A 26,111-nucleotide genomic window follows, 5' to 3' on the forward strand; every position below is an offset into this window, starting at 1 on the left:
CATGGCTGCCAGAAACAATTATGGCACTGGGCACTGGAACAGAAAAGAGGCAAACAGTCTTCCTGTGTTCTCAATGTTCTTCTTGTTATACACAGAGCTCAGAGGAAGAATCACTTGGGTTGGAAGACACGGTGCTCATAAAAAAAGGGAGTGAAAAGTGTATGGGAAGACTTGACAGGAGAAAGGCAGAAGGGGCAAACTGTTGGGATAAGTGTGAAAAAAATTAATTAGTACTATTAATTCCAACTTAGTACTACTAAGTACAACTATTTCCCACAAGAACCTGGAAGAGGTCACACAGTTCTCAATTTTTAAGATTCCTCTGCTGTAGGTATACTTTTGGGAAAGTCACTGCTAAACTGCATGAGTCTTCTCCATGCTGTGGTCAATCCCCAAAGGAGATGATAGCTTATGGCTGTTGCCATATACTTCATCTGCAGATATGCAAAAGTCTGTGCTACAGGTCTGTAAAACCTCTATTTAATATCAAGATTGCAGTCTGTGTAGCTCCACCTAAGAACAAATTCTGTTTTTCAGGAAGGTCTTATTTCCTTTAGTGTATTCTACCTTGTCAGATAGGATGGTACATGAAAAATCTGGATAAAATATGACACATGCTGCAAAGTCTTATTCAAAGTTTAAAACATATCAGCATTAAGTTCACCTGTGCAATCTTTAACTGCTTCCTGTGTGCATAATGATTCTATTTCAATTTTTCTTACATGAATTTGGGATCCCTGCCTCATTCAATAGTCAGGAAGTATAGTGTTTAGGGAACAATTAAGACTTAGGCCTTGAATGAGGACATTGTCATTAGACTTCTGCCTCATTTGCTCTAAAAGGCAGACAGTACCCTGGAATGAAGCAAAATCAAAGATTGGTCTTCTCTTCTGAGTGTGAATTTAAAAGTCTCTGTTGAGCTGAACAGGGGGAGATCCTGAGGGAAGGAACAGTGCTGTAGCCCTTGAGGGAGTAGACTGTGTCAAGAGAGAGGTGAGGGAAGAGAAAGCGAGGTCTCACTAATGCAATGGAAGACTGCTCTGTTGGAACTGTGCTCTGCCTCTGAAGTCTGTCAGAAGACCTGAATTCTTACAACACTGACATAAGTCAAGAAGATCTCTGTTTTTCACACTTCAAGCTCTATAAGCACCTCAGAACCATAGGAGCAATCAGGCCTAAAGTCTCCTACGTTTCTGAGGACAAAACAAGATTTGCTTTCTCAGTGTTTCAAGTACACAGATATTTCTGTGGGGACATGGAAAGGAGCTAATTTCACAAAATAAATTATTTCTTGCTTGCAGGAAATTCATTTAATATAGCACTAATTGCATAGAAAATCCCACATGGAAATTAGTTCCTCAAAGCAGGGTTTGGCTAGAGGTCACAAACAAAGCAAAAGAGGAAAACATTGATTATGCAACCACAAAGTTATGCTGTGTTGTCAGCTCAACAGAGGTATATTTAACTGGAGCAACACAGCACCATATACGGATAGACAAGCTTGCCTGGACGACAGACACTGTGCCCTCTGGGACAAAACACCCTACTGCTCAATAGGGCTATTAAGATAAAAGATTCCTGAATTAATTAAAATAAACTTATTGCCCAGAATTTGTTGATATTCCTGTAAATAACAGGTGCATGCTAGGAACTAGGATGTAGGGCTACAGGAACCCAAAAGGACTAAAACATCCCCAGCTTCCATGTGAGTTCAGAAGCAGCCAAGAGAAGAGTGTCTGCTTTTCTGCACATTTAGTTGGGAAGCAGATAACTTTTAACTCTTTGCCCTCCACTATGATCTGTTGCACCAGAACATAAAACTACAGCACGTCTTACACCTTGAATAACTTTGGAGATACAATTCTGCCTCTTTTGGAGAGCTGCAATTTCATGTCATTTCCTCACAGGACTTAACTTGGAAAGCACAACCAGCAACTGATTTAGTAACCCACGTGTCTCAGACAGGAGAAAATATTGCAAAGAGTCCTGAATTCACATAATTTTAAACTTATGAAGGAGTGTCTTCATGTCTGAGGATCAGATTCTTAAAGCCCAGTCTGTGCAAATGTTGCTTACATGGCTCTTGGCTCAACAGAGGGACCACAAACGTTGTATACTGTGGAGCCACTCAACATAATCTGAAGAGAATATTTCCTTCAGTGCAGCTGCAAAATACCATAAATAGGCATTCCCTCTGCTTCCTTACAAAGATCTCAGACTTGGCTCAATAACACATCTGCTTCACTTGGGGGAGAGAATCCCCTTCATTTCTTTCCTGCAATTATGACTATGTAATAGAATCAGTATTTGAAAAAAAGGGCAAGTTTACATTATGGTCATCTTCTCTGACTTCATTATCTATAAAAGACAAAAAGGTTACAACACTACGCTGGGGTAAACTTCACTCCCTATATGCCCTCAAAGAAAAATTAATGCTCAACAAGGAAGGGAACAGAATAGCATGGAAATCAAAGGCCTGTTCTAACCACTGTCTGTCCCACTTGTCCCAAACATTATGGTTTGGAAGCTAAGGCAAGTTTTTTCCTTTTCTGTCAAATGGCTATTGACTTGAACAGATTAACTTGTTGTGAAAGTTGTTTAGGTATATGCATTATAGTAATAAGGGATATATGTGCATGGTTCACTCTGATACTGAGACAGGTTATGCTCACTGCAAGTGACAAAATTGGAGACTGAGTGCCCATAGCCATTCAAAGTACAGTATTGCCTGTTATTTCTCCCTTATTGTCACTAAATTGCTGTAAAAATTAATAATTCACATGTCAAAATAACACAACCATAATGAACCTCTAACATGCAATCTAGCCCCAAATAAAATGTTCCTTTGTTTTTCAATAAAGAAAACATTTTTATCTACTTTATTTTTCTCTTCCTTGAGACAACAGTTGAAAACAATTAGCATGTAGAACATTTTTTACTCCTCATTTTTTATGTGCGTTCACCAAGGACACAGTGGGCATAGGCTACAGTATTTTGTGTTGTCCTCCCTTCTATCTGACTTTGTAAGTCAAGTATTCATAGAACCATAGTTTAGGTTTGAAGGGACCTTTTAAAGAACATCTAGTTCCAACTCCCCTGCCACAGGCACATATACCTTTCAATAACCAATCATAGAATCATGGAATGGTTTGGGTTGGAAAAGACCTTAAAGATCATCCAGTGGCAACCCCCCTGTCATGGACAGGGACACCTTCCACTAGACCAGGTTGCTCAGAGCTCCATCCAACCTGGCCTTGAACACTTCTGGGAATGGGGCATCCACCACTTCTCTGGGCAACCTGTTTCAGTGTCCCACTACCTTCATGGCAAGTAATTTATTCCCTGTGTCCACCCCAAGCCTACCCTCTTTAAGTTTAAAACCATTACCTCTTGTCCTGTCACTACATGTTCTTGTAAAAAGTCTCTCTGTCTTCCTTATAAAACTCCCTGAAGTACTGAAAGGCCACAGCAGGAGCTCCCTTGAGCCTTCCCCATGCTGAATAACCTCAACCCTCTCAGCCTGTCTTCATAGGGGAGGTGTTCCAGCCCTCTGGTAATTTTTGTAGCCCTCCTTTGGACCATTTTAACATGTCCATGTCCTTCTTGTACTGGGTAACCCAGAACTGGCTGCGCTACTCCAGGTGGGGTCTCACAAGAGTGGAGTAGAGGGAGAGAGTTAATGGCCATGCTTCTCTTTAAGCAGTCCAGGATACGATCAGCTTTCTGGGCTCATGTACCAATTTTCATCCACCAGCACCCCCAAGTCCTTCTCTGCAGGGCTGCTCTCAATTGATTCATCATGTAGCCTGTACTGGTACCAGAGACTGCCCCACCCCAGGGGCAAGACCTTGCACTTGGTTTTGCTGAACTTCATGAGGTTCCTATGGGCCCAACCCTCCAGTATGATAAGGTCCTTCAAGGGAACATCCTTTCCCTCAAACGTATCAACTGCATCATTCAGTTTAGTGTCATCTAGAAAGCTGCTGAGGGTGCACTCCATTCCCCTGTCTATGTCATTAACCAAGATCACAAACAGTATTGGTCCCAGTATGGACCCTTGAGGGACACCTCTCATTGCTGGTTTCCCTCTGAACATTGAGCCACTGACTGTAACTCTTATCCTTCTAACAGTCCTTCCATCGAATCAATATCTCTCCAATATTATAGGCAAGAACGTTGTGGGGGACCACATCAAAGGCCTTACCTTACCAAAGTCCAGATGGATGACACTGATAGCTCTTCCCTTGTTCACTGATGCAGTTATCCCACCATTGAAGGCTGCATGACCAGTCATGTACAATAGACCCTCGGTGAATATTTGCCTTTGGTGAAGCCATGCTGGCCATCCCTAATCTAATTTCTGCAAAATACTGCATGCCTTGTTGATGTTTTAGTCAAGGATATGCTTCTGTCACTTTAATTTAGCAGAACTCATGGTACTCAAGTGTGTGATACTATTTCCTGATACTTCCAGGAAATGTGGCTTTTAAGCAGAAAAATGTTTCAGCCACAAAGGTTATGGTACCTGATTATTCACTGGGCTGGGAAGCTACAGAGGATTCACTGGTTTTCAGCATGCAGTATACTGTTATCACACACAACACCCACTCATAAGCTTTCATAGCCAATGAGGGGTGACTAGCATTTTAGAAATGCTGACAAAACTACTAAAATGATCTTTTATTTTGGAAATTGCGTTCTTACACATATTGCAATAGGAAAGCTTGTGAAGTTTTTATAGGACTGTTACTCCAGCTATGCCAGTGACTGACTAGATTCTGCCTGTGGCTATGATTCCACTAAATCAGGGTAACAACTCAGAAAATGAATGTAGACACAAATTTTGGATACTATCACCAGTAAGATCCAAAAATTTTGACAAATTGCTCAATGGGTAATTAAGACTTAAATTCCTCTAGCTGAGCACTTCCTACCATCCAAGCAAGGAATAATTTAAACAGTGTGAACTATACCCTTTTTCAAACCCATTAGCTTCCTAGCACGTCATTGTCTTATCAAGAAAATTTTGCACCCTGCTTGAAATTGCCTTAATGAATAGTGTGTGTCTGGTACTCTCAGTAAGCTCGTTCTGCTGCCATTTCCACTGATCCTGTATTTTCTATCGTGGGTAACAGAATAGTCATTGCTTGTTCTCAGTTCTGTGCTACTTTTTTCTGGTTTTCAAACTGCACCAAATACTTGCTGCAGATCTTTATTGCCTCTGATTCACCATCTTTTCATACTTCATGTATGGCTATGTAGTTTCCTCATCTTATTTATGTATCTACTTCTTTCACTAACTTTCCTTATCCTCCAGTGCTATTTCTTTCTCCAGGAACACTTCTAGAGACATGCACCCTACAATTGTTTGTTAAATATATTTAATATTTGTAACTATGTTTTGCCTCTACTTAAACTTTATCTATTTTAAAATATGCTGTCACATAGTCTGTCTACAACATGGCTGATTGTAATTTTCAAGTAAAATTCAGTTTCACTAATGAATTACTACCCATAAATAATCAGGGTACTTGTTGCTGTTCCTGTTAGAGGCTTTAATTCAATTATTTATTCCTGAACAAAAGTTTTCTCTGAAAGTTAGCATATGTCTTAATTACTTCAGCTGTTGTCTTCCCTTCCTCTTTTCTGTCATCATCAGTCATGGCCCAGACGTAAGGCAAGGTTAGGGAAGACAAAGGAAAACAAAGAGGGGTGTAGGATAGTGCAGGAAAGTGAACAGAGCAGAAAGAGAAGGGAAACAACAGACTGAAGGATATGGGGAGAAACTGTGGAGGGGAGGAACACCAAAGGAAAACAGGGATGAATCAGTGTGAAAAAGAGAGCTGAGTATGAAAGGAGAAAGGAAGGAAAAGGAAAGAAAGACTTGGGGAAAACACTATAGCTATAGATAGCATAAAGAGTAGACAATAAGAAAGAACAGGCAAAGAGGAGACAGAAAACAAAATTAATCAAGACCAAAAAACAAAAGCCCTGGGGAGATGATCAGTATCACAAATAAGGGGTGTTTTTAACCAAAATTGGAGATGGATGGTATAATGGGGAACACTACAGACCAGAGTAGGACAATAAACAGAATACATGCTTTAAAATAAATGAGCACAGAGTGACTAGAGCAGTTGTGCTGCTGTACACTCTAAACAGGAAAGGAGTTGTAAGTTATGAATATTAAACTGGTGCTTCTCTACAATTTAAAAGGAAAGCAGGATGCTAAAAGGCATTAGTATAAAACTAAAATGTGACATTATGTTGGAGTTTTTCAGCTACATTCTCCTTGATACCTCTATGTGCTACAGTATATTGAATAAGAATAATAAAACTGGCAGAGCTCTGCTGCCAGCACACAATGATATATGGTAACAGTAAATGTACATTTTACATTTGGGTATATTCCTCCTGATTGCCTATTTCAGCCTTTTGCCAAGCTGTAGGCAGCCCCATTCTTGCTCAACGTTATAAATATTTTTAATGGAAATGGAATACACATCAAAAGATGTGATATTATTGTTTTATGAGGCACTGGTTAGACCTCATACTTAGTTGGGCTCATTTTGCTACAAAAAAGCTATTATTGTACAACATAATGGAGTACATGGGACAAGTTCAGCTTTTGAGATGATTTCTTATGAGAAATTGCACATTGGCAGATGCACTGATTCTAAGTGAGGCACCCATGCGCATCTGAAGGTAGAATATTCTCCAAACAAAAAGAAAAGTGCGAAGTAGCCAAATGAAACCCTTTGAAATTCTATTGTCAGTTTGACAAAATATACTTGGTCCTTATGGTGCTTTCACTGCCCAGAGCTTGGTTACTGCCATCATGCTCATCTTGCCTAAGGAAAAACGGCAGAGCCACCTGACAGAGGGCACTTGGCAGATGCACAGCCTGAAATATTACCCTGAATTAATAACATCAGCCTTGTTGAAATTGATATTAAAATTCTAACTAGCTCCAACTGTCCCGGGGCTCAAGCACAGTTTTCCTCTCCATTTGTCTATTAATTTATCAATCTAACCAGGAAAAATGACTGTGGCCCAGTTCTTTTAGGGACAGGTGCTAGGTTCCACTTGTAGCATCCTCTTTGAAGACCTGTTTTGAAAGGGCAACTAGCCCCTCTAGACACCTGACTGTGCTCAGGAAAAGGGATGTCTAGTGCCAATCTCTTTTTCTGGGTGGACATGGCACAACAGTTGGGCTTTAAGCATGGTTATGTATCTGAGCAATAGATAACATTTGCTTGTGAGGGCAGTGCATGCCCTTACAGGCATTTCCTAGCTCCTCCTTGGCAAATGCAGCAGGCCAGATGGAACTGTTCCTTGGGCTGCCAGTTGGACCACCCTGGTTTGTACCAAACAGGATTTTAAAAAACCCAAGGGGATGGAAAACGTCTGAAAATTAGCAACTAAAAATAAACAGGAAATGAAGGCAGAACTGTTTCACATGAAATGCCATAAGTAAATGAAACAGAATCATCCAGTTAGAGTTATCAAAATTATAAATTTAAGTAAAAACACTGAATAGTGAAAATAATTCCAGGGCAAAAGGGAAAGGAAGAGCTAAATTTAAACAAAAACCCTAAACAACCACAGCTACAACAATGCTATCACTAGAACCACACCTAGGTAAAGGAATGTGTGCAGCACCTATGGTGTGCAGCCTGAAATTTTTTTTCCTTTAAGGGATAGCTTTGAGATATAAAGGCTCACAACAAGTACATGATGGAATTTTGTATTCTGTGATTTGTACTGCATAACCATGAGCAATTAGATAGGAGAAAGTTACTGCATAATAACAACAAGAATACTTTACTAGTTATTCAGGATCAGTTAAGATTTAATGCAGATCTTTTTTTCCAGATGGATGTAAGACACTGTTGCGGTCTGTGAGAAGACATCATTTTCAAAAGACATTATTTAATGGAAATATAATGCCAAAGAGAAATAGCACCACCTACAATTTGACGGTACTTTTTAAAGCTGAACACATCAGAAGAATCTCAAAAAATAGGAGGCACAATCCCCTACTGCAGAGATAAAAACTAGATGATCGACACATGATCTTTTCCTTCTGTAGGTTCTGGTACAGCAAAGACCTCTGAAATTGCTTTCTGATTATTCTATTTTTCACTCAAACCAACAAAATGTAACACAGAAAGAGAAGCATAAACGGATTTTATTTACACAACGTATCATGTATGCTAATATTGAGACACTGAGTGAAACACTTCACTACGCAATTCCTTTCGGTATTTCACTCATCTGAGACCTCGAGACACTAAAGGCTGTGTTTGATAATTTTGGAGTTTTACACAAATGCGGGCACTGGAGCACTTTCGTCATCTAAACAGTTCCCAAGAAATTTAAACACACTGAAGCACAATCAAGCATTATCAGATAGCTTATTAAGTAGGACTTGCTAGGATACTTGAACTGTTAACCAAAACAACATAAGCAGCCCATGTTTGTGCAGCAGACTGGGAGCCCTGGAAAGTCTCGCTCTTCTGCAAGGTGAATTCCACTGAATAACACTTGATTCTGCGGGAGAGATGGGGGGCTGGGGAGGAAAACAACAACAAAACAATAACAGAAAGGAGACATTGCTTTCCTGCAGGACATATGGAATGCAAAGCATACGGGACAGCAAACTGAAGAAGTATCACTCCAGAGTTCTTTGGATTTGGTGGACTCTCCCTACAGCTAGGCCAGCAACACAGTGAGAATCTTAGGTGTTTCCATACCACCTCTAACTCAGCACTTTTTGAGACAGCTGTCTCTATAAAGTGGCATCATAGAAAGATGTCTCAGTGATTGTGCTTGTCTACCAAACCCCTTAAATTAACAGGTGAAACAGCACTAGGTCTTTTTTTATTTTATCTTTTTTCAGTTCCATTGCTACAAGCATAACCTGAAAATTACACCACATTTTTCTGGATCACTCTGCCTTATAATTACTAGCAACATTTCTGTATTTGCAATGTAAAGTAATGGGGAGAAGACTAATTCAAGACAAGACAGGCTGACTAACAAAGAGGACTTCATAAGACCATTTAAGAGGGTGAAAGGAAACTGCATCGTGCTTTAGTTGGCAGGCCACCTTCCTTTCTTTTGCTACTGAAGCGCCACTACATTTTAATATTCTAAAGTGATAAGGCATAAGATGGAGCAAAAGGCATTTCGTTGCTGATTTTTGGGCATGTTTTTATGCCTTCCCAAGAAAATAACACAGAAAGGTCTTTACAGAAGGACCTCAGGGCAGATCTGTAGCTAGAAATTACCGTAACTGAAGTCAACAGAGACGGGACAGTTTCAAACAGCTGATGAGCCTCCTCTTCTCTTTTAGGACTGAGACTTGAACATGGCCATAAAAGGATCACAGAAAGTCCCATCAGAGAATTTCCATGCCTCAGACATCAAGCACAAAAATCTGCCTCTGATACAGGTTTTAATGAAGCTTAGCTATTTTTACTTCTTTAATTGTAAGAGTTTGGACACTTCAAAAGCTTAGACTTTTTCGAATTTTCTGTAACTTAGAAATTTTCAATCTCTTAGAGAGTAATGGCCTGTTTTCCTTGCTCAAATTTAAAATTTACATGAAAACCAAACAATAAGTAAATTAATAGACCTATTAATTTGAGGTTTTCTTTTCTTTTTAAAATAAGATGCAATCTTTACTCATTTAATTAGAATTATTCATAAGACAAAACCAGGAAATTACCATTCTGAATATTATCTATAGCTCAGAGTTCACACCAGAGTTCAGCAAGTCTCAGTTACTGCCCAGAGATGTTTAATTTAATAATAGAAGGAAGCATGCATTTTCTCCATATACAACAGTATCCTAATAAATGTTCCTTCTACAATCTCCATATTTCCTTAGTTTATTTAAAATTTACTCTAATATTAATCTATAGACTACTGTAATATGAATTAGATGACAAAATCAAATGCAGATTGCCACTGTGCCTGGCAACATACAAATACATTTAAAATACACATGGAAAATTAATTTCCAGGGGGCTTAAACAAAAGACTAGAGTTATAGTGAACTAACTTACATAACACAGGTTCTTAAAATAACTGTATTCAGCTTCCTTCTTCATTATGAGTCTCATTCCAGTGCCATCACTGTAGTAAGTAAATTTCCAAAAGCCAGGTGATTCAAACACCGTTTTAACCATGACACCACGTAAAAATAAAATTATTTTTGATGCACATTGTATCAAAAACTCAACATAGCTCCTGCAAATAGTGCTCTGTAGCAATATTCATATTTTTTAGTGTCAACTAAAGTATTTAGTGAAAACTAATTACCCATTCTCAGTATGAAACATGGATGGAGTTGGCGGTAGAATCATACTTGGGTTGCAGCACTCCTCGCCATCTCAGCCAAAATTCACACAGCCAAGGGTGTTGGCTACCTGTAAAACAGTGATATCATCATTTCCAATTGTCTCCTTTCTACAGATATGTAAACAAATCACAGCATCAGCCAGTACGGCTCTTTGCAAAGCTGCATTTCCACAAACAAAGCAAATTCAAGAAACTGCAACAACAGAGTATTTTATATCTTTTGAAAATGTAAAACTATTAATGTGAAAAAGAAGGAACATTTATCATTCATTTGAACAGGAATAGTTGAGTATTCACATGCTTCTGACATATATTGATGCCACAGACCCCCAGTTCTTTTCCATCAGGACAATAATGAATATTCCAAAATGTTTATAAATCTGCAGACTCATAAAGCACTAAACTTGTATGACAAAGCACAAGAGCTCTCAATTTTTGTTGCTTTATGTTAAAACAGTTATTCAGAGCACTTGATACCAATGAAAAATGCATGTTTATCACATATAATAATTTAATAATAGAAACTGCAGTGATACAGTTCTTTTCTACTTTGTGGATTGCCATACATAATGACTATATCTTACATGCCAAATGAAGCACTGAAACATTATTCTCATTTAAACACTACAGAAAGTTACAGCACAGCCTGGTTAAATAAATTACTGCGAAGATCTTAGGTTTGGGAGTGCTAGAAAAATTTCCTATTATAAACAGTACTTGGCACTTAAGAAGTGCTTTGCATTCCCACAATACTCCTCAAACAAGCATTGTACAGGTAAGGTCATTGACATGGACATCTTTCTCCAAGAAAGATTTAAAAGTATGTGTTTTCTCAAATAAGAATCAGAATACATTGCAACTGTTTCTGTTTCAGGGCTAACCAGAAACCATGGCTTCCTCAACTGCTCAAAAGTTAAGTGGTACATGAACCCATTTGATTGTTCTATCAACACAAGATTGAAAATATTCCATATTAATGTAATATTAATGAGTATAAAAATAAACATAGGTATGTTAAGTCAGCAAATACTGTATATGTAGCTAGCTAGCATCTTTGCACTCCTGAGAAATAAAGTATCAAAGTTCAGGTCCAGGAGAGAAGGGTCTACATGTTAAGGGGAGGATCAAGACAGAATAAGGGGTAATGACTTTAAACTGACAGAGGGCAGGTTTAGATTGGATACTAAGAAGAAATTCTTCACTGTGAGGGTGGTGAGGCCCTGGAACAGGTTGCCCAGAGAAGCTGTGGCTGCCCCATTCCTGGAAGTTTTCAAGGCCAGGTTGGATGGGGCTTTAAGGAACTTGGTCTAGTGCAAGGTGTCCCTGCCCATGGCAGGGGGTGGAAAGAGATGACCTTTAAGGTCCCTCCAAACCCAAACCATTCTATGATTTTATGATATGAAATTCAGGGGAACCTGTTGAATGGGCTCTGGATCAAGCCACAATGGAGAGGATAAACTATATTTGAAAGAACCTTGACTTCATTACTCACTTTTCCTTGTCTATTTTATCATTAATTGTAGTTCTTTTCTTTAGTATTTTTTCAGTACTAGTTTCATTTTATTTTTATTCATAAAGTCTTATTTTCTTCAAATAAAAGGATCTTTATTTAGCTCTATCCATCAGTGAGTGAGTTGCTGCCTGCTTTGTGAAAGGATGTAAAAAAAATCAGGATTAACCCATTTAAATATTATATCTTTTCAGAATTCCATCTCATCCTAATAGCTGTAGGTAGGTGGATCTCAAGATACAGCATGGAATCCTATTTGAGAAATCTCTAAATTAAGGAACAGTAAGAAAGAAGAGAAGCACAGGACTGTTTCCCCATCAAGTTCTTTTTCTAGAGGTGTTCTATTTATGTCCCATATGACTCCCTTCCTGTAGGAAAGTAGAAAAATAAACAACTTATAATTACGATATTATCTGCTTGAAATTACATTTTTAACAGCATGTTAAAAATTAAAACTTTAAAACTCTGTCTCCTGTCCAAGAATACTGGAAAATTTATTATTACCTGTCCACTCAGCTCTGTCAAAACAATTTCACTCTGCAGACTTCCAGACTAGTTCATTGATTTCTTGGTACAACAGCACTCTCAGGGAACATACAGCTGTCACTTAGAAGTGTTTCCCCAAAGTTTTGTCTGGGCAGATTACCTACTCCTGAGACATGCAAGTGCCCTTGATGTTGAAGTTCAAACCCTCTGGAAAGCCATGCTTGGTGGAGCGATACGCAAGCCTCCCACAAGAACTGAATGTTTGGTGTGAGGTTCTATAAAAAAACCACAGATCCAGAGAGAACAACCCACACAGTCCCTCTGCTCCTTCAAGCTGCCAGAGGCACAAGATTCAAACATCCTCAGAGCCTTCCTTCCTTACATATATTCAGATAAGTTTATGATAACCAGTTCCACAAAAGTACAGTGCTAGCGTCTCAGACTTTGCATTAGAAAAAAATGACTGCTGGAACAAAGAATTTCCTCATGAACATCCAACCGACCCTTGAATTTCCAAAAAATGTTGAGTGGCAGTAGAAACTCCCTTGACTTCCACTCATACTTGACTGATTTGCTAGCAAAATTCAACAACTGGTCCACGACATGCACATTGTTCCGCAAACAACGTATTTCCATATTAAAAATCATTAAGTATCATTATTCCAGTGGATGGGTCTTGAAAAAATGATCCTTATTATTGTCCTTTATGAAAGTTAACACTTAATATCTGATGCTGACCTATACCTACTAGTCTTACCCCAAACATAGAAAGTAGTCTGTAATTTTCTACTGTCCCTGGAATGCTATGATTCTGTTCTAAATAATCGTTTAGGCCCTACTCTAAAAAATTATATGGGGAGTAGGAAAGGTTAAAAAGCTGCAGTAGTGACCACTTTAAACCATGTTTTTGTCAGAACTAGAACTGAATCTCTGCAGTAAGGGTTAAGTGCAGTCTGTTTACCTCATTCAGACAACATCTAGTCTGCAGTGACCATTCCTTGGGAAATTAGGGATTCCCTCACATCTGTAACAAATTACGTGGAGCAGTACAGCTCATCCTTAAAGTTCATTTGATAGTGATTGTAATACATGCCTTAAGGTTAGGATGGAGTGCTTAACCCAATCACTTGATTATATGCAGAATTTCAAATGCTGCAGAAGCCAGGCTGCATATAGAAGTTCTGGGATTGAGGACAACTCACCTGGAGATCAAGGCCATTATTGTTCATATCCTACCACAGGCAGACCACATTAATAGGGAGAACACTACTATCTAACAGGGAAGCATACAACAGACTAGAAGAAGTTTTTTATTAGAGCTGTCCAGGAACAGATGGTTCCAGCATCTGCTATTCTGTCTCCTTATCCTGGGTAACATATTTATTTTTTAAAATAAGGTTCGGCCTTAAGTTCAGTCAAAGTTCATCTGGCATCCACATCAGTTTACATCTTTATCCAAGGATCTTCTTTGTTCATACATCTTAGAGTCAAATGAAAGAAATTATTCACACATTGCCACCTGTGTGTGAACCTACCACCTACTTAGATTTATTTCTCACTGAAGTTAATGGACTCTTCATCTCAAGGTTTAGAAGAACTTACACAGTCCAATCTGTCTTTGAAGACCACATTCCTGGCAGAAGAGTATCAGCCTGTAGATCCAGGGAGTCCCAAAACCTGATGGCTTGACAGTGCTCTATGCAGATAAAGCAGTTTTATGACCACATTCTAAACTACTAGCCAAACTAGTGCCTACATTCCATTTTAATTACTGTGAAGTTGAGCACTGCCTTTTAGTTAAAGCTTCACTGTTGTAAATAACCTAAAATCCATATGCTTGAAATTTGCTGTGCATCACATGAGTGTGAGGGGGAGTAAGCAGGCCAAACTCAGTGAGTTCAATATCACTGAATATCCTGAAGAGCACCCTCTATAAGAATTAGCTTTCTACAAAATCACCTGTTTCCTCCAGCTTTTTCTTTACATAGCTGGGACTCGGGCTACAGTTTTAAGCCTCTCCAGACTGATCTCATCTGGCCAGGATTTAGGCTGTTAACACAATGTTCCCAATGCCCCTTCAGAGAAACAAGATAGAAAAAGTTTGGAAAAGAGAGGGTAAAATTTGTAAGCACAGGTCAGTGGAGGCTAAACGGACACTTAGGAAGGATGGCCTGATGTATGGATTACACTGCACACAGAAGACAGCCCAGCAGTGCACATGAGCCTGCAGAGGGATGTGTGATGCCAGAAACCTGAGGCAGCGTTCAGCACCACTCTGAATCATTTAACATGGCAGAATGGCTGATTCTGAGCATGCTGTTTGCACATGTCTGAGAAGAGTGTCAGGTACACCAGTACTTTCCCCTGTGTGCCAGCACACTGAGTAGCTGTGTGAACAATGCACTGAGGAGTAAATAGAATTGAGATGAACTCCCTACTTTCCGAAAGAGAACTTTTGGTACTGAATTAGAAGCATCTTTCTGAAAGCTGCATTACACATATGAATTAGACACATGCTCTTCCACAAAAATATGTAACAATGGCTGCTGACTCTATTGCTATTTTCTACCTGTGTGAGAAAAGCTTTTTTACTGTTTGGAAACTATCCTTAAATAGCACAGTTAATGCAGCCTATATGCCCAATGCTGTACATGGTTCCTTACCATGTATTATACGAAAGCCACTATCAAGAATTTCCCCAGGTTTCCACATCAAATAGGAATTGACTCACATCGATGTATGTAACAAAGTGAAATGCACGTGCACTGCATCAACACAGGGAAAACCTGGGGAATCCTGTCTGACATCCCAGTCATTGAGCAGCTCAGAGCAGAACTTCATGAATGCTCAGTTTTAACACTGCCGGGCTATAATTTCCATCCCCACACTCAGCAGGCAACAAAGAATACTAGGCACAAATATTTCAGTCAATTATTTAGTTCTGACATGCAGAATATCACTTATTCAGAAAGACCTTTATTCCTTTGAGAACTACTACAAGCATTTCCGAGTTTCCTTGATGGCATTTTAAGCAAATTGTTCCTACAGCAAGTTATGGATACTTCAAACACTGGAGCAAGGGGCAGCATACACGTGGCTGGTAAACTGCAGTACAGAGTGGGATTACTACAGTCCCTGGGAGGAAAGAAAGATTTTTCCCACAGCAGCTTCTTTTGTCTCTTTGTAGCACACGTAAATAGAGACCTGCCGTTGAGGTGAATTACTGCAGGTAGTGAAAGCATGCAGACTATAGGCAAGAAGGCCTCTTGAGTCTTCATTCCCTCACAGAAATGGTTTGCTTTATCTGCCTTCTAGTTAGACCAGCCTACACTGCAAAATTGAACACATGTAACTGAAGGTTTGTGTTAGCAGCTCACGTGATGTGCTAAAACAATCTGCAGTTCTTACTCCCTGATGGGCCAATCAAGTGGAGTTAACATCACCCCAATGCTGCTTTTGTACACAGACGGGAATCAGGTTTTTTGAAGTCATGTTTAGAGAGCAGACACATTAGTTTACAGACCCAAATGGTCCAGGTGGTTTCAGCTGAGCTGGTTTAGAAGATTTCTAAGAGCCATGGGGAACTCTGTGGTAAAGACATACGCTAAAAACCTGTCTGTGACTGTCTGGGCACCTATTTTCCCATAAAAAAATATCCTAACAAGTCCTGTTCATTCATGTTATACCAGCTTTCACACCTTGTATTTGTGGTATGCAAAGACAAGCAAGATGTTATTCTCAACCCCATGAAACGATGTGGGCTATAGTATATGGTGGATAGAACCAACCAGAAATGTTTTGACCAACTGAAAAAATTCTGTTACGTCACAAACAGAAACATAAGCAAAAATATAATGGTTTTATAAACTCCTGACTAACCACAAGATGCTTTAGTGAAACCATTCCAGCAGTTTTCCTTCTTCGTTACCAGAGGAGTTGCTCCAGCACATGGGCTTGCGGAGTTCACAGCTGTGGGGAACTCCTGCCATGAAGACTGTCCCAGAGTCAGAGTTTCCTGATATTTCAGTTCTCTGCCTGAAGCCACAGGAACCCCAGCCCCAGTGATGCAGCTGAGAGCCAGAAAAAACTCTCAGCTTCACTTCTAATGGGACTCTCAGGACACTTGGGCTTTCACCCAAAAAAAGCCAGAAGCACAGGAGCCCAGACTGCCAAACCTTGAGATTCCTGCCCAAGTCCTCATTCCAAATTTCCATATTCCTGTGTCTCTGTCCACCTAGCCAACAGAAAACAGAGAGACAAGAACTCTGAGTTTTAGGAGCCGCAGCTGAAGCAGAAGACTCAGAGCTCGGAATCTCAAGATTGGTGTTGTTTCAAAATAATTTAAATTAACTCTATGACTATGTGATATTCAGGAAGATTTTTCTGTTTTCCTTTCTAAATGAAAAATAAAAAAATCCAAATTAAAGGCTTCCCCCCCAATTGAATCTGGAAATGGAACTCTAATTTTGAGCATCTACAGCGGAGAATCCATGATCAAGTGTTTCTCACTTGTCTATGATACAGAGTGACCCCAACAAGAACACAGAATTTTAGAACATCTCAAGCTGGAAAGGACCCATAAGGATTATTGAGCCCAAATCCCTGCTCATCACAGAACTACCTAAAACTAAGAAATAAAGTCAAATCATTGACTTCACAACACATCCCACAGTTTATAGAGGGCTCGAAACAACACTTATAATGGACTCAGTGAAAAGTGTAATAGTGACAAGATATGGAGAGATTCCATTCTCATTTCATCTGACAAGGAAGTGGTTCTGAAATAAAAGAAAAAAAGCTTTTTTTCTCTTTACAAAATAATGGCAAGGGAAAAGTGTTTCAGAAGTTCAACTCAAATGTCAGCCAAAACAAGAGCATAGTCACTCTCCCAAGAACTGGAATCCACCTGCCTTTGACACAGAGGGGTGATGTTCCTCTACTAGTACTTTAAATACCATAATTTCTCAGATGTAGACCAAGGTGAGTGATGGTTTGTCTCCTAGCATGTTCTAAAACTGCAATATTCATCCTCATGGCATGCCAGGTATTTGCCACCAGCGTGCAAAGTTGGAATTTAGCCCTGATATCGCTGCTGAGAAGATACATCTCATACTACATGGGCTTAGCTGTGAAAGCAAGGTGACCATATATAAAGTTCTCCTGTGAGTCACAACAGTATGTAAAGCTGTGCCATCAGAAAACATCTGCTGGGACTTTAGGAATAATTTGATGTTACTGTTTGCTTCCATCAAATCTGTTGTCATGGGATCACTTTGCCCAGCTTCTGCTCCTATCTGCAAACTCCTGTGATAACTCTATTTCCCAAAACTGACACTAGCTGCTACACATAACCACGCATTTCCTCTTCTGTTCAAACTACTGGGGAATTCATTGACTTAGAATCACAGAATCATTAAGGCTGGAAAAGACCTCCAAGATCATTGGGTCCAACCTTTGACCGAACACCTCCATGCCAACTAAGCCATAGTGCTAAGTGCCACATCCAGTCGTCTCTTGAACACCTCCAGGGATGGTGACTCCGTCACCTCCCTGGGCAGTCTATTCCAATGTTTAACCACCCTTTCAGTGAAAATATTCTTCCTGTACCTCCCCTGGCACAACTTGAGGCTATGTCCTCTTGTCCTGTCACCAGTTGCCTGGGAAAAGAGATCGACCCCCACCTTGCTGCAACTTCCTTTCAGGTAGTTGTACAGAGCAATAAGGTCACCCCTGAGCATCCTTTTCTCCAGGCTAAACTACCCCAGCTCCCTCAGCTGCTCCTCACATGACACTCTCCAGACCCTTCACCAGCTCCATTGCCCTTCCCTGGACTTGCTCCAGCACCTCGGTGTCTTTTCTTGTAGTGAGAGGCCCAAAGCTGGACACAGCACTCGAGGTGTGGCCTCACCAGTGCCAAGTACAGGGGGACAATCACTGCCCTGGTCCTGCTGGCCACACTATTTCTGATACAGACCAGGATGCCATTGGCCTTCTTGATCACCTGGGCACACTGCTGGCTCATGTTCAGCAGTTGTCAACCAGTTCTGGGCCACTTTTCCAACCACTCTTCCCCCAGCCTGTAGTGCTACATAGGGTTGTTGAGACCCAAGCGTGGGACCCGGCACTTGGACTTGCTGAACTTCATACAACTGGCCTCAGCCCATCGATCAAGCCTGTCCAGATCCCTCTGCAGAGCCCTCCTGCCTTCCAGCAGATCAACACTCCCACACAATTTGGTGTCATCTGTTCACTACCGAGGGTGGACTTCATCGTTCCCCTCATCCAGATCATCGATAAAGATATTAAACTGGTCTTCAAACCTTAAAGCAGGGTTCTTGGTGCAATTAAATTCCCTTGCAAAATATGTATGACATAAAATAAACTGAGAGATAGTAAGTTCAGGTGCATGCCACAATTATCCTCACACTCTTGGAAGGGCATTCTGTCACATTTAACCCACATGATACAGGGACTCATGATATAGATAATAATACAGATAATTAAAGCAATGGCATAAATAAGCACAGTCTGCTTATCTCCCAGGCAAAACTAGAAGAAAAATCTAGCTATATTCAAACATTGTGTCAGCAACTGCTTCCTTTTTTAAAACTTTCTAACCTTTTCACGCGTAATTGCACTGTAACCCATCTGAACAAATAACAGAATTTACTCAGCTCACCTATGGCATCACCATGTTTAATCATTTCTAGTAATGAGCTTCGTATGACAGAAGCCAGGTTGCCTTAGAAAAACTGATGTGTTTATTATCCATATTTCCTATGTATATGTTTTTACTTCATAAGTATTCCCTTATCTCTGTTTATCAGAAGCTGGAAGTCACCTAAAGTTGGCACCCTGAACTGACATAAACTAATACTGACCTTAACTTTGCATTATTAAAAAGGTTTATAAATAAAACCCTGTATCAATCAGCTTGAGAAAAATACTTTGTTAAAAAAGAAGCCAACATGTACTTTTAAAGTGTGGAAAAGAACATGAGATTAAATCAGGTCTTTTTGCACAAAACCCCAAGAAACAGCAATTTCTATTCAGAGGTTTTAAAGAACATTCAACCCTATTCAAGTCTTGCTTATACATCTTTACATCACTCTGTCACTACAGAGCTCGAATTTTTGAGCACTTTATATTATACAAGGTCAAAAGGACACTCCATAGAATTTCTGGAAAATGTCTCCATCATAGATCTGTGTAAAATTTCTGTGTAGAAATGGACCCTCTGGAACAAACTGCCATCTCTTTCTTAGTTTGGTAGCTTGATCTAAACCCCACTTCAGGAAATCATTCTCTATCTAATTAATACACCTCAAACTCACCTTCTCTGAGAACTCGTACAGGTATACATAGAAATGGATATTTATGCAGGCAGCACTTGAAGGAGGAAGAAAGGTTATTTACTAAAGCTGCATTACTTTGATCATACAGATTTATATTCTTTACTTCCTCTCTCCTTCAGAGAGACGGGAACTGCAAGGACCAGGTCACAACTGCTCAAGGGATATTTTCACGGAACATTTGTTTTTTCAAGAGGGTATCTGCCCCACACTCGCTTCCTTCCACCGAGTTCTACTTTCCCACTCCAGTAAGGGAGCAGCAGTACACAACCTGCATGAGAAGCATGAGCACCTGCCTACACAGGGAAAAGAGGCATACAGACTTCCAGCTGTGTCCTTAGGCCACTACAGTTCTGCCAAGCAACCCTCTGTAAGGAGTCTGCTTGGGAATAAAAGTGACTTCTTTCTGATACAGTTACTCTGATGTATACCAGACTCACTTTTATTTTAAAATAATCTATGTAATAACCCAGAGCAATGAAAAGGGCAGAGCTGTTGTAGTAGAGCTACATTGCTACAGTTCAGCCATGTCAGGTTGATCATGGAACAAGTCAAGTTCATGCATTGCAAAGCAGTACTTTTCTCTAAAACTACAAAGCAGGATGCTGTATCCTCAGAATACACCCTTGTTTCTCTCACTAACATGAGTGCTGGGACCCAAGCTGCACCACAGGCCGCCCTCACTCATGCGGATGTGGCTCGGGCCTTGGTTGGGAACACCACCTTGCCTGGGAGCACTGTCAGTCAAATGAGAGTCAAGACAAGGGGTAGTCGTGAGTTAAAGGAAATACTAAGCTTCAAAAATGCACTTGAGGGGAAAGAGTCTTTATGTCTACTAAATAATTTATCTGATGTACCATTTATCTATGCCAAACTCCTGTTTAGTTCAGCGTGGACTGTGTAAGAGTTCAAATGTAAATATGGAGAGACTCATTTTGTTTGGTGAAAAACAAATGGGAGGTGAACAGGAACAGCGCCTAGTTGGTTTAGAGACACTAGTACACATCAGCACACATCCAGGCAATACTTCTTTCCCTTTCTCCTTGCTAAGGGAGCTCTTTGGGTACAAGCCAATTTTTTCTCTAAATACACCTCTGACTCTATTTATCCAGCTGCCCTTTACCCCCAAGTCAGTGGCAGTAGCTGCACCCTCACTTCAGCCACCTCCGAGGGCTTCCCCTCCTTCCTCTCCTCCAGCTCCCTCTTCCCACCTGTGGGGCTCTGCAGCACCTCCTCTCAGCGTTCTCGGCCTCTACCCTGGGCTCGAGTTCTCTGGGCTTCCAACGTTTTTCTTCCCAAATCCATTTCCCCCCACTCACATTGGGCTGGCCTTTCCCTTTTTGGTTGGCTTCTGGTCAAGCAGGTGCTCTCTTGCCACCAAGCAAAGTACTCGGCTCATCCCACTCTTCCCACACACAGGTCCCCCGTTCTCGGCACACCAGGACGATGCTCGCCCCTCCACATCCCGCTCCCTCCCACCTTCAGAAACGGCCTCCATGCCGCCATTACCAACAGGTTGTACTTTGCTTATCACGGTCAGAACGAAGCCGTGAGTGTCACCGCGCTCACAGACACCGAGGGGTCTGAGAACCCACGGCAACTCCGGTGGCAGTAACTACTCCGCAGCTCCGCTGGAAAAAGCCACCGGGAGCTGAGGGCACCTCCCGCCGTCGATGCCCGCCCCGCGCTTGGCCCCACGCCTCTGGAACCTTCCCTAGCGTTCGGGGATGAGTTATAGGGGCAATGGGCGGGCACGGGCGAGCAGACCCAGAGCCGAGCGCCGAGGGAGCCCTGCCCCGGGCGCCTCGGCCGTCGGGGGCGCAGGACCCACCTACGACGCTCGCCTTCCACCGGGCACCGACGCGGCTCCACCGGTTCCCGCCGAGACAGGGGAGCGGGAAGGCGCCCGCCTCCTCCCTCCCTCCCTCCGGGAGGCCCGGCTCCCGTTCCACCGGGAGAAAAGGGGCAGCCGGACCCCCTTTGGGTGGGGGGGATATCTCTGTGGGGCGGGGCGTGCCGCCTGCCCCGCGCCCCCGCCGCGCCCCCGCGCCGCTCCCTCCCGGCGGGCGCGGCCCCTCCGCCGCTCCCGCTTCCCGGCGGGCGGCACGCGCGGCCGGTGGATGCCGCCGGGTGACGTGCAGGGCGCGCGGTGGCAGCACCTCCCCGCGCGCCGCTTAAAAAGAAGAAGAAAAGAGGGAGCGAAACATGAGAGCCCGGGCGAGCCGCAGCCGCCGCCGGCAGCAGCAGCAGCAGCAGCGGAGGGGGCATCGCCCGGCCCGGCCGCCGCCGCAGTCCCGCCGCGGGGACACCCTTCCTATGGGACGACAAGTGAAGGGCTGCTGCTGCCGCCGCCCGCTGCCCGGCCCGCCCCGAGCCTCGGCGCCTCGGCGCGGCAGCGGCAGCTGCTAAAACCTGTGCCGCTCGCACAACTTCGCCGGCTTCGAGCATCCTCCCGCCGGGGGCTCGGGGGGCTCGGTCCCCCGCTCCTGCCTCTTCGCGTCCGCCTTTTTGGAAGAAGCGAGGGGTGGCCGAGGTGCTGTTCCTCCGTCGGCTTTTTAACCGCTACTGTTATTATTCTCCTCCAGACTTTCCCCTTCTGGGGGAGGGAGGTGGTTTCCTGATCTGAAGTGCAAAGAAAAGTCAGTGGGATTCCCCTCCTTCCTTCTCCCCCCACCCACCCCCCCCATCCCCGGTTTGGGTGCATTCACACGCTCCCTCAGGCATGATGCTCAAGATGCTGCCGTTTAAGCTGCTGCTGGTGGCCGTGGTTCTGTGCTTCTTCGAGGGGGATGCCAAGTTTGGGGAGAGCGGCGCCCGGAGGAGAAGGTGCCTCAACGGGACCCCGCCGCGGCGGCTGAAGAAGCGGGACCGGCGGGTGCTGTCCCCGGAGGCCCCGGGCGGCGGGGAGGCGATGTGCCGCGGCCTCTACCCACGCCTGTCCTGCTGCTCCCGCTCCGAGCCGCAGGGGCTGCCGCACGCCGAGGCGAAGGTAGGCACCACCTGGGGCTGCGCTGGGCTGTGGCCGGGGGGAGGTTTTCGGAGTTGTTTCCCTATTTTTCGCGTGGAGCCACGCACCGGCCGCGAACCTGCCGCGTTTCCCACGCGGGTGGGGGCGATGCCGCGGCGGGGGGCGACCGTTCCTGCCCGGGGGGCGAGGGCGCGGCAGGGACGTGGTCCTGGCGCGGGGCTGCTTCGTCGGGAGGCGCGGGGAGCGCGGCAGGTCCGCGCCCTGGAGGGGACGGGCGCCCCGCGGGGGGAGCGCGGTGCCGGCCGGCGGCTCTGCCTGCGAGTTACTTCTTGTCCGCAGCGCCGGAGTTTCTGGCGGTGGCCCCGGCCCCGTCCCGGTGCAGCGGGGCCGGGCCGCCCGCAGGTACCGCTGCCCGGTTGCGGCTGCGGGGAAGGGCGGAGGAGCCGGACGGGCTCCGGCCGCCGCCCGGGCAGCGGCAGCGGAGGGGGCTCTGCCTTCGCCCGGCGGTGCCATCCGGCTTGGCTTTTTTTCTGGGGTGAAGACTCGTGTCTAGTTTGCTCCTCCGGAGCAAAGTTAGGAGGGGGTTTGGATTGCGGCTGGTGCCGGTGTAGCAACACTGTGGTCTCCAGCCGCCTCGGGGCCCGGGTGGTACTCACAGTTACAGGTACCAGCGGCGAAAGACCCCCGAAGTCTCCGCTGCAGGACTCCGGTCTCACGGCTCTCGCTCAGGACCGGTGCCTCGCACCAGGTGCCGTGAGACACTCTGCCTTTTCACATTACCTGGCAGCCTCTCTGCCCAATTTCAAGCTGCGGTCATGTGAAGGGAAGCACCTCCTCTGCCCACCGATTTCTTAAAATCGTCAAGTTCTCTGCATCCTTCAGCAAGTTAAATTCTGCTTATCAGCCTGTTGCTTAGATTTTCAAACGCGTGGGTACCTAACCCGGCAGGACTGTGTTTGATAAGCTCTGCTATGATGGCCAGTGCTGCATCCAGGGGTACGCACAGGGAGGGAAGTTGCTGAATAATGCCATTAAGAGTCACTGCACGTGAAATAAACAATCAGGTGTCTTTTTTTTAAATTATTATTATTATTATTCCTTTTCTTTCTTTCTTTCTTTTTTTCCCCTATTTCATCCTGGTTTAGGTTTAATTAAGAATTCCTCAGTTACAACTCTGTAGTTGTCAAGGTCTGAGAGACTCTTGGAAAACTTGTGTTTCAGTCTTGCTGGCCCAAGCATAATAAAAAAAAAATACCCAGCCTGAATCGAATTTTTATGCTCAGTTCACGGTAGATTTCACTCCATTCTCATGTAAACAGCTTCTACGAATCAACATATGTGTCTGGGTGGTATCTCTCACTTTGTTTTGTAACAAAAAGCCATATTGCATCATTTAATTTGCTCAAGTCATGCAAATAGGAAAAAATCAATAGGACAAAAAGGGGTCGACTTATCCTCCTCCCCACTAAACTGCTGCCCACACACAGAGTCCTGTTGCTTATGGCAAAAGAATAACAACAACACCATTGTGTTTGTTAGTTGGTTCACTAATGGGTGAAACTGGAGAACATCATTCTCCTTCAGTCCCCAGCTCTGTCCAAATGTTCATGCCTTTTGAGGGAGCATTTGTCCTACCCCCTCTATTCCCAGATGAGTGAGAACTGTCTTACTGCAGGTTTTCAGCTGCAGATCTCTCTTTATTCATACCATATGCAGCAGCAGTTTGAGATTCAAGGCAGATATATTTCTTCATGTTGTCTAGAGACAGTGTCATTAAGCTCCTGTGTGATAATTGAATTAAACTATAAACTAACCACACACAGATAACCTGAAAGATCTAGCTGAGAAAAAGAGAAAGGAAAAAAAAAAAAGAAAAAAAAAGAATCAAGACTGGAAAATATGTCCTTAATTCACCCTGTTTACAATGTCTTGGTGGCATATATGCTACTGAGATTATTCAATGCTTGGAGACCCTTGTGGTAACTGGTTGAATGCAGTAAACTGGAAGTTCAGTTTTGGTTAGTTTTCCATCTCAGTGCTGTTGAAGGGTTTATTCTCTTCTTACTATTCCTAAAAAAAAATCTTTTAATTACTTTTGAGTGTAGGTTTTTCTTTTACTAACAGTACTAAAAACCTGACATAAGTGTGAGGAAGTGACCTTATATGCCACAGTATCTATTTCTGAGCTGTCGAACCTGTTTATTTGGGCTTTTTATTGGTTGTGGGGTTTTTCGGTTTTTGTTTTTTGTTTGTTTTTTTTTTTTTAATATAGATTACACTTTTTAAGGAATATTATTTTACAGGGTTGTAAAATCAGACTTTTTTCACTAAAGATTAATGCTTATGAAACTCATAAATCTGCTTTATCATATCAGTATATATTTAGAAAAAATGTCAAAGTATATGTCATTTACACTTGACAGAATGAGATGGTCATTCTGTAAAAGACATGGCAAAGTATTATGGGACACATTTGAATGTAAGTTTTCTAAAAGCACATTTTTAAACTGCGTTCTACTACAGTTCCAAAAACAGCTTTTTTAAACTCCATAATATACCCACATGATGGAGTGGCTATGCCACTAACAGAAACTTGAATGCTACCATCTTAAAAGAAAAAAAAAATAATTAATTGAGCATGCTCAGTAGACATTCTCATAAGAGCTTCTTGGTCAAGATGCCGAGTCTTCAAGAATTTTTGATCAAAGTATTGATCTGTGCTTATAATGAAAAGACCACCATTGCCTGCTTCTTTGGGAAATAAAATGGAGCTACCGTAATAAGCAGATACAACATTGCACTGGCTCAAGTACAATATTTGCATCCTGTTGACATTTAACTCTGTCTTTTATTTTTCTGCAATATCCCCTTGTTTTCGAAGGGCTGCTACATCCCAGTCAAACATTGTAATATCAGTTTTTCTAAAAGTTTGCTTGCAGCCTGACAAGGCAAAGAAGTCCTCTCTACCTTGGATGGTTTCACAGCCAAGGCTGTCAAGGAATGGGTGAAAAGTAATTGTTTTCAAGTGTGCCCTTTTACAATCATTTGTTTGCTCTGGCTCTTTCATGAACAAAGGCTATTGTTGAACACATCCAACTAAACAAATAACTCATCTTGGGGTCCCTTTAACAGCTGCCTTAGTACAATGATCTATTTAAATATTACCCTAAAATTGAAACCGAACTCTTTAATGACATAATCCAGCACTATAATACAGAAGAGGCATATGTTCAACTCAACAGCTGAACGATCTCATCAGCACATGATTTTTAGACATAAATGCTTGTATATCAAATATGGCTTAATGCAATGACTTATTTCACTGGGTTTTTTTCTGTTAGCATCAAAATTATACTGCCTTTCTCCAACTAGATATGACAGAGTACACAAAACAGATGACAATATTAATCATAAAGATTTTCTGTCT

General features: G+C 42.6%; 1 protein-coding gene and 1 long non-coding RNA gene across 2 annotated transcripts in view; one reads left to right on the plus strand and one right to left on the minus strand.

Moving 5' to 3' along the window:
- LOC135412794 (uncharacterized) overlaps positions 1–23,616 on the minus strand; it is a 45,721-nt gene extending 22,105 nt beyond the window's left edge. The window contains exons 1-2 of the long non-coding RNA XR_010429953.1: positions 23,341–23,616; positions 10,330–10,436 (exon numbers count right to left, since the gene is read on the minus strand). This is a non-coding gene — a long non-coding RNA (uncharacterized LOC135412794). The remainder of the gene's footprint in view (positions 1–10,329; positions 10,437–23,340) is intronic.
- The window catches only part of HHIP (hedgehog interacting protein), a 74,851-nt gene continuing 70,576 nt past the window's right edge, over positions 21,837–26,111 (plus strand). The window contains exon 1 of the mRNA XM_064651682.1: positions 21,837–22,705. Within this exon, the coding sequence (XP_064507752.1) occupies positions 22,439–22,705 (267 nt within the window). The 5' untranslated portion in view covers positions 21,837–22,438. The remainder of the gene's footprint in view (positions 22,706–26,111) is intronic.

Source organism: Pseudopipra pipra, chromosome 4, assembly GCF_036250125.1.
Source record: "Pseudopipra pipra isolate bDixPip1 chromosome 4, bDixPip1.hap1, whole genome shotgun sequence".
Lineage (NCBI taxonomy): Eukaryota > Metazoa > Chordata > Aves > Passeriformes > Pipridae > Pseudopipra > Pseudopipra pipra.